Below are 17362 nucleotides of genomic sequence, written 5' to 3'. Positions count from 1 at the left end.
ACCATCTCATTTCTATGTAAAAATGTACTTTTAGCCTTTCGTCTAGAGTGAGTGTTTTCAGCGTATTTATTCATATTCTAACATTTTTATTTTGCAGAAATTCTTGCCACTCTAATAGTAGATACTTACGTAGCTTATGTGGACGGTAAATGAATAGCAATGAGTAGGTATACATTCAGTTATTTTGAGTATTTATTTGTGACGATGATGTGATCCTTTAACAAAGCCAAGATCGTTATGAGTCGTACAGAACAACGGTCCAAATTGGAATGTTTATCTATCAATTATATAAGCAAGTTAATTTGCTTTAGATTAAATTACGAGTATAACCTACTAACCTACTTCTTATAAACTTAAATTCTTGTGAAATTAACGGAGCACCCCTTAATTAAGTATGCTTCGCGTCGGCCCCGCTTAAGTATGAGTAAGGACTTATGGGTTTGAAAATCAAAACTAGTCAGTTGGGCATACTTACTCTGATAATTTTTCGTGAGTTTTAGTCGTTTATAATGAATATCACTCACAACACAAGTCACAACAGCTTAAACGTTGACTAATCGTACTTACTTCTTGGCTTCTTGTAGGACCTATTATCCGTAAGTACAATAATTCTGTAGAAAAGTTAGAATATTTTTATGGGTATGTTTATCATAATTGCCATATATGTATCAGCATGCAATTATTTCTCAGTATCAAATTGTCCTTCAAATTTTTCAGCAAACCGGGTTACCATAAGGAATCCTCCACTGAAATGGAGTGAAGGGGATCAGGGGAGGCCTGGCTAATCAGGTAATTCTTGGAAGACGTGGTAATTTTATTACGTCATATCTCTATAATGTGATTGATCGAAAACACACCATCTCGGTTCCGCTACAGCGGAAACGAACTCGGCTCTTGTTGCCTATGGTACCGATTTGGTCACAGGTTGTTATTTTAGGTCAAAAATAATACTTAGTAAGGCTCCGAATGACGCGAGTGAAACGTTCAAGGAGAGCGTTTTTTGATAACCTCGACGCCAACTGCCGAAACCGATCTGCCTAGCACTTGTCTACTTAGAACTAATAGTTCACTCTGCTAGAACATTAACATAACTAAGCATATTATGTAAGAAAGAACAGAAGATTATCTACTTGTTTAAGCTGTGTTTATTGTAGGTATAGCTTTTGTAATGTTAATGGCATTAATTTTCGCCTTAGATCGAAAGAAATGGTTTGTTTGCTATGACAATTATTAGATACTAGCTGACCCGCCCCGGCTTCGCTCGGGTGGAATTTAGAAAATCGAGGTGGGGGTTGAATTTCCAAAAATTCTGAAATACATATTTCTTCATTTGTTGCCGAAAACCCAAATACCAATTTTCATGCAAATAACTTGAAAAAGGACGGACTTTCATATAAACTTCCATCCCCTATTTAACCCTCTCGGTAGTAGAATTTCCAAAAATCGTGAAATACGTATTTTTTATTTTTAACCGAAAGCTTAAATACCAATTTTCATCGATGTAACTTCAAAAATAACAGACTTTCATACAAACTTCCGTCCCCCATTTAACCCACTTAGGGGTGGAATTTCAAAATGTCCATTCTTAGTGGATACTTACTCTTTACAAAGAACAAACCCTCCAAATTTCATGTCTCTAGGACCAGCGGTTTAGGCTGTGCGTTGATATATATGTCAGTCAGTCAGTCAGGACTTTGAATTTTATATATAAAGATATTTTTAAGCATTGTATCACAATAAAAAACAAGCACATGTTTTATTTTTATTTTTAATTTTATCCAACAGACTTAAGTAAAAAAAATCACATAAAGTATTAAAACAGACCTATTAAATATCATGTGAGTCTATATTACAAATATTTAGGTAGGTACTTAGACTACAGACGGGATTTTAACCCAGTACATTTTCTAATTACACGGACACATTCGTCAACGAACATGTCAACACTAAATAAAGTTGGCATTTTATTTGAACCCCGAATATACAGTCCTTGCAATAATGAATTGCAATTTTTTTATATAAACTAATTTGCACCAGGTGAGGCGCGAGATCTCATCTAGTAATGACCATCACCCGTGGGGTCATTGAGCCAGGGGTAGTTGACTGGGCACCTGACACACGTTTGTAAATTGATGGTTTCACCGGGAACCTCCTTCGATATCAACTTACATGAATGAGGTACCCAACAAGCCGGGTCAGCCTCTACGGAGCACTTTTCCCTCCATGGTTCAAAGTTCTTGAGTTCGGAAATAGTACGTGGGTTTTGTATCCATTGGATTACTTGTGTCATTGTTACGAAATATACATCATTGTGAGTTTGTAGGATTTCATCAATCCAATACAAGAAAGCTTCTAAGAATTCGGGATTATTCTTCAACCACGCTGCGTGGAAGTAAAGACCGAGAGGAGCTTTGTTCTGATCGTAGTGACGGTCAAAGTTATGATTCAGGAAATTATAGAACTGGTCACCAGTAAGGATATTTGAGCAAGAGTCGACCATGGCACATCCGGGCAAGTATTCGTCATTGGAAGGATCTTCACGGCGGTCGAGTTCGTTCATTACCATCTCCCAGACGGCGTGGCTCCTAGTTGGGCAGCTTTGCAAATTGCCGTGGCAGCGATGAGGCATGCGGAAGTACATAGTGTAAGGCCATAGAGGCGGATTAGACAGAGGAGCTGTAATAGAACTGTCGTACAGGAAAGCTTGTTCTTCCATCATGGTAAATTGATTATTGCCTCCCACACGTAGATAAGGGGCACGGACACCCACGACGCTGTTATCGGTAATGTTTGCGAATTTTTCGGTGATAACTCTCATGCCAGCCATTTCTTTACCCCAATCATCAATGGAGGCGTTGCTCCAGAAACGTTCATCGTCATTGTGCCTATAAACAATTGAAATATTAAGCATCACAGCATACTACAACAGTAAGTAGTTGTCGGCCCTAAAATCAAAATGTAATAAAATAGAAACTTACGTGATCGAGTGTACGGCGATTTCGTGTCCCTTTCTGTGCGTTTCTTGCACGGCTGAATAGTTCGTGTATTTGTGTGAAACAAAGTATGTGGCCTTGATATCACAACCGTTTGGATTTTTACGTTTTCCATTGAAAATTTCTTTGTAGAGTTCGATGTTATTATTGTTGATGGCGTCATCAAAAGTGATGGTAATCATCTGAGGCACATCTTTGGCAGGTAAGTCTCCAGGGATCACGGTGCCGTCTTCCGAGCAGAAACAGTCGGGTAATACACACTGCGAAGTGTCGCATGGTGGAGCCCTGTTAGGATCATTGTCAATATCTAAAACAAAGAGAAAATATCAGTTTAATAGATGCCGTTGAAATTATCTACTTTATATTTAGTGATGAACCACTATTTTGATGTGATATTCAAGGAGATACAATTTCTTATTATACTCGTAATGAATGAATGAATGAAAATATGCTTTATTGTACACCCACCCAAAAAAAATGTAGTGCGAGGCACCTCTATAATATAATAATGTTCTTTTTATAGAACATACATGTTTATGATAAATGCTGCTACTACTAGCTACTGCGAATATAGACTATAGAGCTATTAGAGACACGCAGGTCTAGAGGTGAGACACGGAACCAGTATGGGTACCTACTTTCGCTTAGTCAAATCCATACTGACACTTGATTTCACTTTTTTATAAGAAACTAACTGCCCCGCCGGCGAACTTCGTACCGCCTAACAGTCGATTCTTTTTCAGGATTTTTTTAAAATTTTGCTCTCCGTAAGAACCATCCTCGTACTTCAAGGAGTATTATAAAAAAAGAATTAGCGAAATCGGTTCAGCTGTTTTCGAGATTTGCGATCAGCAACACATTCAGCGATTCATTTTTATATATAGACTAGCTTATGCTCGCGACTTCGTCCGCGTGGACTACAAAATTTCAAAACCCAATTTCACCCCCTTAGGAGTTGAATTTTCAAAAATCCTTTCTTAGCGGATGCCTACGTCATAATAGCTATCTGCATGCCAAATTTCAGCCCGATCCGTCCAGTAGTTTGAGTTGTGCGTTGATAGATCAGTCAGTCAGTCATTCAGTCAGTCAGTCACCTTTTCCTTTTATATATATATAGATAAGAAGATATGCCTATGACGAATGTTGATACCTGAAATAAATCGTTATAAATTTCTGTCCATCTACTAGTAGGTACATTTACGTAAATTAACATGCCTATTAAAATTTGCAACTAAAATTGAAGCGATTACAAAACATTGGCTTTGCTCGACTGGGTCGTTGTGTTACTCAAAGAAAAAAAATATACTTATTTCGTTTATTACTATTAAGTTTATAATGTTTTGAAGGCTTAGAAAGAAACATTAAGGATATTATGAAATTATAAAATTTAATAATTTAACAATGATATATTATATATATATGACTATGAATAGCATGACTGTAGCTTATACTCCAGCCAGTATAAAAAGCCACGTCGAGTATAAACAAATACCTACCTACCTACTTCTTTGAATACAATTTGTAGTTTGCATAGGCGATAATTAATTTCGCTAAGATTAAATTCTTGGAATACGTTGCATAAATATTTAAAATGTTAACGTATTCATTAAAATGTAAATAAAATAACAACCCATTTGGTTAAGGTGCGTTACGACACAGCATTGAGATGTTTTTTAGGCCAAGTGATTGGTATTTCAGGCAAGTCGTTCGTTACGCCTCATAAGCTAGTTTTTATTTGCAGCTGTTCAAGTTCAGTAATACAAATATTTCAAGATTAGATCCTTTAAAAATAATACGTAGAGTTAATGTACAATTCGATTCATATCAGTTAAAATCACTTACCACAAGAATTTTCATCAGATCCATCGACACAATCTTTATCGCCATTACAGAACAATCCACGCTCGATACAAGTGGAGTCTCCGCAAGCCAAGAAGCCATCTTGACATAGTGGTTCCTCAGTATACAAGAGTGGTTTCACTTTGCGTTCCTTGCTCTTTAGCTTGCAATTTTTCACGGCATCTTTCCAGTCGCAAGTTTGCTTCTCAATGTCAAAGAACAAACCGGCTGGACAACGGATAGCTTGTATGCCCTGTTTGGAACAAAACAAAAAGGCATGATCTTTCATATTTTTTTAAGTTCACTCAAATTCCTTTTCCGCTTCATTCAATGCTACTCACTACAACTTTTTTTTCCGATGACAAACTATTAAAAATAATATCTAATAGAAATGATGTCTGCAACTCTGTTGGCTTGGATTTAGATTTATAAAACTCTCTGATTTTCTGGGATAAAAAGTAGTCTATGGACGTTTGTGCACTCATCCGTATTCGCGTTTTCGTTCGGTTCATATCCGTGATTCTTCGAAGTGACCGTCATACAAATACGTACTCATTCAATTCGTATTTTTACGGAATCCGTGATTTCACGGATGAGTGCACATAATATTAGTATGGACTAAGTTGATTTTAAAGTTTGATGTTTTATTACATTTACTTAGTTAAATATTGTCTTAGGGAGAAGTCAGCTGCACATATTACATTGCACTACACACTACATTGCAATTAGATTGACATTACAGATTAATCTGAATATAAGCAAGGTCGGTAAGTCACGAGATACATAAATATTTATGTTGTACGCTACGCTAAACCTCTCGACAAGAAGACTAATTACATACATTTAGTACAATGTAAAAAGGTGTTTCAATCATAGATGATCATTGTAGGTGTCGCATTAATACAAATAGGACGTTTTTAAAAAAAAGATAATATTTATGTACATACATACATATTGTATTTAAAATATTATTATATGTATTTAAAAGTAGTAATTATTGCACTTACCGAGGCAGTACACTGGATTACGTCACGACAGTTGTCGCCGTCGCCAGACACCAGCCGGAACCATTCGCCAGCGTCCTTGTCCTTGCATAACTCTAGCTCCTGGTTGTCGTCTTTCTTGGAGTCATCGGCTTGTCGCCGCCAACGGTGTCCATCGGCCACCGCTATAAAATATTATTCATTATTTTTAACCCATACCACTACATTTTACCTAAATTAATAATATAACATTGGGAAAGATGGCACTACATTAATAACTTAGATTAAAGGATTAATAATTATTTACTAATACGCACTAAAAATAAAAGTTACGCTTATTCGTGTTTATTATATTCTGCTGTATTTGCAAATGCTTCGCAGTTTTTTAAAACTCACATTAAACTAAAATGTCACTTGGAGATGTTAGAAAAGTCAAAGGTGAGGTGAGCGCACGTGACATTTGACTCGCTTCAAAATGCCAGCGACAAGGACGACTCTTTCTAAGTTCTTCTGAATATATCAAATTGTTACATTATGCATGGTATTTGATGCTTTTGTACGCGCGTTGTGTTGAAATTATTATAATTTGAAAAGGTCACGGAATAGTTGATTCGCTTGACCGCTAATTATGAATCAGGAAATCATGGAAATTTGCCTGTTTTAAATATACAAACCAGTTTTTTTAATTTAAATATGTACAAGACATTACTTTTTGAATAGAAACAAGAAAGATAGAATTAGAATTTCTAGTCGCCATTAATTTGAAAATAATTCTTATTATTACTATTTTCGGGCTTCAGTGTTTTTATCAATTTGGTGTTTAGATGAAATATGACGCGTTTTATACTTTAGTAATAGGTAGGTATGTACCTACTTAAAGAGATTATATAAAATAGGTAATATTATGTGCGAATAGGTGCGTTAGCTTGTGTGAGTATATGCGATCGAAGAACGTAACACAAGGAAACTGGGCCCTCGCAATATTAGATAGTAAATTGTTCGCTTGCGAGAGCGAAAAGTACTCCACTATTTTTGCCACCTTTATTAAAAATGTTCCTCACACCTTTCTTAGTGATTTGTTTAATTATGCCTCATAATTGAAATGATAAAATTACATTTTCAATATCAAGAGGAGAATGCTTTTATTGAAAGTACAGTCCTTATTATAATAATTACTTTTAACAAACATATAAGACAGCCTTGGAAATGTAAACAGGAAATACAAAACTCCGTAGCCAATGTCGACCGTCATTCTAGAATATGCATAGATTTTTTCTCGCTTAGAATCATTCTAAATATTACCTATAGGCTAAAGTGGTATTCAATCAAACAATGTCAAATTAAGGTCAAATGTAGGTATCTTAAAGCAATAAAGCTATAAATTATTCTATATATTGCTTTTTTATAGTAAGTAAGTACCTAGCTAAGCCATATAACTTGTTAGCAAATTACATTATGAACACTGATTTGCTGCAATATTATAGGTAATGCGTAGTCACTGAATAAACTCATAAAAGAAATTATTCAACTTGCATTTGGTACCAGTGAACCAACTTGTGTTTGTGTGTTTCACGCTTATTAGTACTATTAAGTAGGCACTAACTTGCTTCTTCTCTCAATCATTAAAAAAAACAATATTACTTAAATTATATTTTTCGGAATTAATAGTTTTACAAATAACAATAACTTTATTTTCGCTGATCTAGCAGGTATGATAAAATTATTACGTATAAATATTATAAATAACTGTCACCACTGAAACAAAAGATTTATGCTCCTCAACCCGGATCTTCCACGAGTCTCTATTGCGTTAGGCTAGATAGACTTGGTCAGATGAAATGATTTTTAAGAGTCAAATTAGCACAATGCACTTTCAGTAGCTTGAAAGCGGCACAAAGGAAATTACACAAAAATGTGTCGATTTTCTTCCATGTTACGTATCATAATCATCAAAAATATTTGGCTTTTTTTTGACGCACTCGTTAAAAAAGGTTTATTTTGCAATATTAATAAAAAATGTGTAGGTATATTACAGAAAACTTGTATAAACATAAGAAAATATTCGGAATGAGTTACGAAATACGTGTAATAAAAGTAAAGTGGAACGCGTTGATGTCTTTTATATGGATGCTTCTGCTAAGCGTTCGATTTATCTTACTCATTAATGTTTACCCGACTACAGCAAACCCAAAAGGAAGGGTTATGACTTTAGTAGTCTATGAATGTATGTATGTATGTAAGTATGGATGTTATACATGTATGTTCGTATTTATGTATGTTCCACCGTAGGGCCTAAACTACTGTAAAGATTTTGATAAAAGAGGTCTCAATCGAGTCGTTATTACGATCTGGGTGCCATTAGCTACCTTTTATTCTAACAAATGGCAAATGTTACTGTATCCAAAAAAGTGAATCTCTGATTTTTTTGTTAACGTATCGAGTGGGATGTTAAATGAAAGAAGACAAAATTTTGAGTTCATAAATATAAATTTAGTACAATATTAAAGTAGTACCAAGCCGCAGGCGAGTGTTTTAATAGTGTCGCACGAGTGTTTTAATACCTAATTATGTAGAGTTTTATACACTTGTTTATTTTATTACTCATATTATCTTAAAATCCAAACCATAAAATCTTAGTAACATATTTTGTCAAAATTCATAAGCTTTTCTTGATAAATATTGCAGGAAAAAAGATTGAAGTAAAATTATTAACTGTACTTAGGTCATACCCTGTATACATTTTCCATCACAATAAAATTTATGAGCCACAAAATACTGCATTTTGTGTACAATAAAGTATTTCTATCTATCTATCTATATATATAATATATATATGCAAAAATTCACGTCGATCCGTTGTTCCGTTGCGACGTGATTGTGACATACCAACAAATAAACACACTGCCGCATTTATAACTATAATATTAATAGGATTAATGTAACTTTCGTTCAATGTCTACTGCCTAGGTTGGAGCACAAACGCACTGTTATGCGGTGCGAGTGGCGCACCGAGGACGACGGCCCTGTACGCTGTCCGAATATTGAATACGTATCAGTATAAAGCCACATAGAGTACTTTTCCTTATATTAATATCCTTTGTCAAAATAGGCCCGATGATAACGGGGAAATGACGAAATATTACGTGTGTGACTGTTCTCATTTTTGAAGGCTAACACGCAAAATTCAGACATTCTCATTATTCACTTTATTTCCAGATTCTACGAGTTACATAGAAGGCAATAAGTGCTATGAATTATTAAAAACCGGCCAAGTGCGTGGCGGGCCACGCGCAGTGCAGGGTTCCGTAGTCACAATCCTCGAACAACAGATATAACTCCTTAACCTGTGAACCCTACTTAGCCATGATAGTTTTCCTTTAAAATTGATTATATATACTACTGCTGTGAATTTTTTCATTTTCCTATATACTACCATTTGGCTGATAGAGGGGGGGGGGGGGGACACTTGAGTCTAATAAAAATTAGCACTTTAAAACATCATATTTTACAAACGGATCTAGAAATCGAAATATGATGTTCCCACACCCACAGTATTTTTAAAAGACCTATTCAACGATACCCCACACTAGAGGGTAGACGAGAAAAAAAACCATCCCCACTTTACATGTAGGGGAGCTACTCTAAAAAAATATTTATCAAAATTTTATTTCAGCACTTTGTCGGCGTGATTAATATTTAAACCCATGCCAAATTACAGAGTTCTAGCACTAATAGTCTCTGAGATTAACCGACGACGAACGGACAGACAGACGGACGGACATGGCGAAACTATAAGGGTTCCTTGTTTACTACGGAACCCTAAAAAGTATAATTTGTTGTGTTGAAGTATTTAACTGAATAATTTTTATGAGTGCTTGCTCTAAGTAGGTATAAATAATATTAATAAATAATAATAGAGGTATTGCTCCAGTAAAGAGTTCTTAACAGAATTAGGAAAAGAATGCAAGTTAAAACATCAACGAAGCTGGGCTGAGCTGTTTTATTACATAAAGGTATCTTATCAGTCATAGCCGCAAGTAGTAGGTATAGTTAACAGTAAAGCTAGAGCGTGAGAATTGTGATAATGTGATTTCGATGACACGATACCAAATGCAGTTATTATTCATTTTGTTGTAGTACGCAATGCATTCTCACGGTGTGTTAAAATCCAACGAGGCTAAATTTTTTTATCAACATTCAACACTCAGAACAATCATGCTTTACAAATTTACAATTTACCTATCCTACTAGGCTTCCTTTTCACGATGATGTGCGAGAATTCAAAGTTTCATCGTAGCTTTTGTTGCAAAGAACCATGAGCTTAGTAGCCTATGAAAATAATGCGATTCTACTGGTCTCTCTTCTCTTTTTCTTTTTAATACTCGCAGACACTTCGATAGACAAAGATAATGCAACATGCTTTATGATCAACTTGCATGGACTGGACACGCACAATTTAATACCTAGGTTCCTATACCTATACTATACCTATTTAGGTAATCTATGGTCTACCTAATACTTTCAGTAAATTATTCGAAAACAAAAAATTGGTGCTTAAAGAGAAAGTTTTACAAGCGATAACTTAATTGGTATTCTTGCCACTTGCATCGAAAATTTAGAAAACTGCTCTGATTTGCATACTCAACAACTACGGAGCAACTTGATTATGAAATAAAAAATACATAATAAATAAAACTAGACATTCCTACTTATAAGATTTATACTGAATACCTATCAGAATATACCAATCACAGCGATATACCTAATACTTGTTACCAACCATTCATAATATTCTTTTATAGTTTATCCAAAATGATCATTTGGACTTTTTGTTTGCTATACACTAAGTTCTTTATGTACAGTGATTATTTGACAGGTTTTGATTTTGGATGAATAAATATGATGTACATTCTTAACAAAAAATGCTCATTGGAATCGTAAAAACTTGACAAGCGCAATAAACAGACAGTGAAGTTATAATTCTGCATTGAGATTGGTATTTTTATCTCTAAATAATCTCCTGTTTTGGGCATCACTAAGCTGCCCAGAATAAATTATGACAAGTTCACAAATCACAACAGAAACTAGTTTGGATAATTTTTACCTTAGACCGTTAGTGATTTGATAGTAGGTAGTAAGTAACTAACAGAACCAATATCATGTTGATGTTACTATTTTTATTTATAAAAATCTTCATATTATTATAGTGGGTAGGTACCTGAAATATTTTTGATGCACCGATATGATAATTGAGCAATTTTGTTTAATCAAAAAAATGAGCATTTCAGATTCCCCACTAGGTAGACAAAATATGACAATAAACGAGTCGTAGAGAGCCGCTGGATGCAAATCGCGTTAAGACTAGCGCGTGTGGAATTCTCTACCTATGCCCAGCAACTAATGTCGATCGGTTCACGGTGATTATAAATAATAAATAAATAAGATCATTTTATTGCAGGTCAAGGGACCCATATAAAACATGTTCAATAATTTTAAAATATTCTGACTGAATCAGTCAGAATATTTTGGTTGTGATGGATGGTGGTTGATGATGGATGATGATGAGGATAGGCATGGTAAGCAACCATAAGGTATAAAAATATGTTAATTTATAATTTATGCATCAATTTTGTGCAATATCACGTCATATTTAAAAAAAATTAAAAATCTAAACTCTAAAGTCATCTAAATTGGTGTCAGGTCAAAGTAATAATTGCATAAAATAGGTACATTATATGCTTTGTTAAATTAATATTGAAAACTAATATAAATAACTAATTTTCATTTTTGTTGTAACTGTAGGTACTACTACTACCTACTGTATTTTATCAAACTCGAATGAAGGGAAAGCTCAAACATAACGATTTTTAGAACACAGTTTAGACTTTAAGGCTCGACGTAAAGAGTACCTATACATTATCGTTAAAAGTTCATGCTTTAATAATATTATTAGGGTTCCGTAACTCAAAAGTAAAAATCTATATTATCACTTTGTTGTCCGTCTGTCAGTCTGTCAAGACCTATTCTCTCAGGAAAGCGTGATATAAAATACTTAGTTTACGGTCCCTTGCGGCTGTAAAAATGAAGCTTCTAAGTCAATGCAATAAAAAAAATACACACTCTATGTATCTTCATTTATTCATCTTCATCTTATCTTATATGTGTATCTTCAAATACACTCGCAAATGAATCAAAACTTATTGGGTAGATATTGTAGTTCTCGTTGACAAAAATCGTAGACATATCACATAAGTTTTATTTCCGCGATTACAAATTTACGCTATTTATGCAGTTGGAGCTATATTTAGCAGCAAAATTATCATAAACACGACGTGTTCCAAGGCACAGAACCCTCAATGTCCGAGGCCGACTCGCACTTGGCTGGTTTTTATTTTTGCTTTTTTGCTTAAATTTGTTTTCGTGTTATATTTTATACAGTTATTATGTTAGATTTGTTCACTTTTTAATTTATAATAATTATGATGGGGCACAATTAAAAAACTTCGACCATAAAAGAACGTTTACAAGATTTTAACGTCATTTCGTCCCTCAGATAACATCTTAGATTAAGGAACCGATATGTATTAGTTCTCATAATATCAAATGTTTTGATACTGAAAAAAAAATCGTCCACGAAACTTATTTTTTCATTTACGAGAGCACTTCAAATTAAAATATCGACCAATTGCGTTAATTTCATCTAAATTTTTAATGCAATTTTTTATCACGTAGTAACAAGTTTTAGAATCATTAATTGTATTATAAATGCGATCAGAGCAACGGATCAACGATAATTTTTTTGCATGGTTATAGTTACAAACCTAGAGAGTGACATTACTTTTTATCCTGGAAAATCAAAGAGTTCCCATGGGATCGATCTTAAAAACCTAAATCCACGGGCACGTCATCGTCAGCTAGTAACTCATAAGTTGTGAAAATAAAAATAATCACCTGCGCACACTTAACGTTTCCAACCTGTATAGTGCGCCAGTAGAACTTGAATTTATTCGATTTACTTATATAGATTTACATTTAAGACATCAAATAGACCGTGCAATTTGTAAGAGACTTTTTGCACTTGTATTCTAAAATTCTAAACAGTAGATAAGTTTTGGTTAAATTGAGTACAAAAATTGATGTATTAGGTATACCTACTGCTAGGTTCCTTTTATAGCTTACTAGCTTATGCCCGCGACTTTGTCCGCGTGGACTACACAATTTTCAAACCCTTATTTTACCCCCTTAGAGGATGTATTTTCAAATATTCTTTCTTAGCGGATGTCTGCGTCAAAATGCGCCAAATTTTAGCCTGATCCGTGTAATAGTTCGAGCTGTACGTTGATAGATCAGTCAGTAGTTAGTCAGTCAGTCAATCAGTCAGTCTTAATTATTTGCACTCTAGCAAACACCGTGTTACATAATTTGAATAAAATCTTTACAAAAATTTTTGATATTAGTTTGTTTGTTTTGCTATCTATTACATGTATGTATTTATAAATGTTTTAAAGTTATCAATATTTTTTACAACAAAGGTAAAACAGGTATTTTCTATATTTGCCACGTAGTTCTTGATAATAAATATTATATGCACACGATGTATAGGTATAACAGATCATTGTTTCTTTGGTTCAAAGTTTTGGTTATTAAGTATTGGTATTTGAACTTCGACCTCATTCAGATGTGCAATAGGTCAACAAACAATTTTTAATGGTGTTGCGTAGGTACCTACATAATATATACAGCATAGCAATACATAAACCAAAAAAAACCAGACAAGTGCGATGTGTACGATGAATATGTAAGTTTGTACACACAATATTGAGACATTCACCATGTTATTTTAAGACCATTTCCTGCTTATAAACTTTTCTGTGAGCTGAAAGAACTATTTTGCCTATTTTTTCATTTTATTCTAGACTCATTAGTTTTAGAGATAAGGGACGAGGGGGTGAACAGTTTTCATCTATTTTCATAAATAACTTTCATGAGTGATCTTACAAGGATTCCGTTTTTCATTCAGAAGGAACCTTTAAAAACTAAAACATTGGAACCATAATATTTCATACAGTTAGATGATGCAAAATTTATGTATTAAGTAGTAATCTATCGTAATATCTCTTTTCTATGTACCTTTAGCAAAACTATACGTTTCAGTCAATTTAAATGTAAATTCCTCGACTCAATTTGTGTCAAATATTTGACCTTAACTGCGAAACTAGTTATAAAATTAGTTTTGTAATTTTATATAATAATCTATCAAGACATAATGTTACAAAATTGAGAACTTAGCGAAAATGTTTAGTTTTTATTGTTGATTACTATGAGGATAATTTGTTTTAATTTGTAGCCGTTTTTTAAATGAGGATCTGCTAAGACTCTTGACTTTACTCCAAGTTAATGTATAATATGATCTTTTATATTAATTAAACAAAGGTATGCATAATGCAACTGACTCCTAACATCACAAAGATTTATACATAGTGTCTGATAGAGTAGGTATGTATTTACTTAATAATATTAAAATATCTACTTATATTATTCGTTTATTACTACACTACCCATAATATTTTAAATAGGAAAGTGTGTATGTTTGTTGGTTTATTACTTTGTCTTTCAACCACGTTACAACGGAAAAACGGATCATTGAAGCCAGAGAGTGACATAGGCTTCATTATATCCTGGAAAAACAGCGTGAAAAAAATATTTTAAAAAGCATTATGGACGCAGTCAGAGCTACTAGCGCCGCTACGCGATTACTCGACACGGCAGCGCGCCTCAGTACGTTTAGTATAAGATTTTACGTCTCACAAAACATTGCTAGAATTCGAAAGTCGAAACACAATACCGTCAACGTAAAATGGACCTAAAAAGCCTTGAATTGAAGTCGAAAATTGCGACTGATTTAAATTTCGCAACTTTTCCGCTTGGAGCGCTGGCTGTAGGTGTGTAGACAAACTTGAGCTTTAAAACAAGGCAGTTTAGATCCAGTTTATTATAATGCGGAAGGTTTTCGATACTCGAATATTATCAACGTTGGTGAGACATAAAATCTCGTACTAAGCGTACTGACGTCAGCAGCGCACCCGCAACGCAACAGACTGAATGTGAAAGTTTTCCACAACCACAATGCGCAGTCGCACTAAGTGCCAAATAATACTTAATGCTTTTACAAAGTAAGTTAATATTTGCTCTCAATGCTAAGCAAATATTTACAAAGAAAAACGAGCAGATAAATCTTCATTTTGACTTTTAAATTTATTCATCATAGCTGGTTATTGCATTAAAAACCTGTAAGTTACGTCGATAACACGTAGCATCTGTTAATTTATTTACTGAATTAACATTGATTAAATATTAATATATAGCACCGTATAAAAACAAATCACTATTAAACTATCAATACAATTAAATTCACTACACCGGTATAATATGCACATACAACTGGCTCGATAGTTGTATCTTTAGGGTTGTCCTTGAATGGCTCGCAGTTTGATTACATTCTTAAGTCATTTGATGCAAGGAGATCACGTTCGGTCTGGATTCATATTGTAAACTTTGCAGAGACACTGTCTATCTCGCGACGGTCAGTTCATACAAATTCACTGTTCACTTATGTGCTGCACTAGATATTGATGATGCATCCATATTAACTTGCAGATGCGCGGATGTGACATCGCGTCACCTGTGACGTCGCGAAATAGACGGCACCTGGAGGCGTAAGATAAAGGTTAGGACTCACCGCAGGCAAATAAGAGACACGCGACCAGAGGAGCGACACGGGCGTAGCGCGCCATGACGGGATCACAACAGGTCGCTGCGCGGCCGCCGAGCGGTTAAATAGTGGCCTCAATCTGAGCCCCGCCCGCCCCTCTCGCCCACGGCGCTCATACTTCTGCCAACACCCTTTGCACTCATCAGCTGTGAATCACCTGCATCTCCAGGTGCAGTATTCTCTACTACGGTTACTCTTATAGTAGTAAGCATTGATAGTCAACTCACTCAAAGCTGACAGTCTATCTGTGTATCTATAATCATAATGATATATGCAAAAAATATCTGAAATCATAAACATGACCGAGAGCAGTTGTATTTATTTTGCATAATATGATTGTTTTCCGTACTATAAAGTTTTTTGAATATATATATATATATATATATATATATATATATATATATATCTACTATAGGTACCTTTGCTTGCACCTCATGCAAAAGCCACTGGACCCATTGAAATGAAACTTTTGCAATTCAAAAGTTTGCCATAAATAGTTTAATATGTTGCCATAAGCCCCTTGATATGATTTAGTTACAGCGGCAAAAGCTGAGGGCAAAATTAAAATTGTTTTTTTAATTATTTTATGGTTATTTAAGTTTTAACAGAGACCGCTTGGTAAACGCTTTTACCTTATAGCCGTATACTCTACTTGAGTCTCATTAGTTAATCAGAATATAGCTTTCCTGAAATTTTCCAAAGCTGCAGGAAAAGGCTAGATTATGTATACGGCCTAGGTAAGGCCTATTACTTAAAGTATTTCGAGTAGATATAGGTAACGTCTATTCAAATCTACATCTAAATATATAAAAAGAAAAGGTGACTGACTGACTGATCGGGCTGAAATTTAGCATGCATATAGACATCCGCTAAGAAAGGATTTTTGAAAATTTAACCCCTCAGGGGGTAAAATAGGGGTTTGTGTGTAGTCCACACAGACGAAGGCGCGGGAATAAGCTCGTCTAAATATATAAAAGGAAAAACTGACAGACTGAACTATCAACATACAGCTCACCTAGGTACTGGACGGATCGGGCTGTGGCATGTGGTTAGCTATTATGACGTAGACAAGACATCTACTAAGAAAGGATTCTTGAAAATGCAACCCCTCAGGGGATAAAATAGGGGTTACAGGTTTGTGTAGTCCATTCGGATGAAGTCGCGGGTATAAGCTAGTCATGAATATTTTATTTTAGAGTTTTCTCTCTGTGTCAAATGGTAAATTGTGTATTGCTTATCAACATAATCGGCAGCATTCCTTTCAAATGAGTCTGGTTTATATTACTATTATATAAAATAAATCCAGTCTGCTGTTGAAATTGCATGACTATGGATGTGATTAATTAGTTAATCATTTCACTTTAAATAAGTATCATCTAGCGTAATAATCAATTAAATGAAATTTGTAAAATTACAATTAAGTACTTACTCATCATTACTAATAAAATTTTAGGAAAAATGTGTGATACTTAGGTATTATTAAGGGTCACTTCAGTATTTGGAAATATTTCGAAATTAGAAACAAAATAAATGTTAAACTTACATCGTTATTCGTAATCTATACTTCTAAACTAATATTATAAAGAGGTACAGTTTGTAAGTTTGTTTGTAGGAAGTCTGAACCAATTTTGAAAATTCTTTCACCAGTACAAAGCTACATTATTCCTGAGTGACAATAGGCTATATTTTATTTTCAAAAAAGTGATTCTTATGAAAACTTTAAGAAGCTACCCGTTCGAAGCCGGGGCGGTTTGCTAGTCACTACCCATATTATA

At 34.3% G+C, this 17362-nt stretch overlaps 1 protein-coding gene across 1 annotated transcript; it reads right to left on the bottom strand.

Moving 5' to 3' along the window:
- Nucleotides 1–1750: 1750 nt before the first annotated feature.
- Nucleotides 1751–15699, bottom strand: serp (chitin deacetylase-like protein serp). Its single transcript, XM_034980589.2, has 5 exons — nucleotides 15555–15699; nucleotides 5840–6000; nucleotides 4836–5085; nucleotides 2979–3300; nucleotides 1751–2885 (listed from the first exon to the last, which is right to left on the bottom strand). The coding sequence occupies exons 1-5, from the start codon at nucleotides 15607–15609 to the stop codon at nucleotides 2057–2059; spliced, it is 1617 nt and encodes a 538-aa protein (XP_034836480.1). The 5' UTR covers nucleotides 15610–15699; the 3' UTR covers nucleotides 1751–2056.
- Nucleotides 15700–17362: the final 1663 nt, after the last annotated feature.

This window comes from Maniola hyperantus, chromosome 1 (genome assembly GCF_902806685.2).
Source record: "Maniola hyperantus chromosome 1, iAphHyp1.2, whole genome shotgun sequence".
In the NCBI taxonomy this organism is placed as follows: domain Eukaryota; kingdom Metazoa; phylum Arthropoda; class Insecta; order Lepidoptera; family Nymphalidae; genus Maniola; species Maniola hyperantus.
The sequence above is the reverse complement of the archived record's forward strand: the minus strand, read 5'-3'. Positions and strand labels throughout refer to the sequence as shown.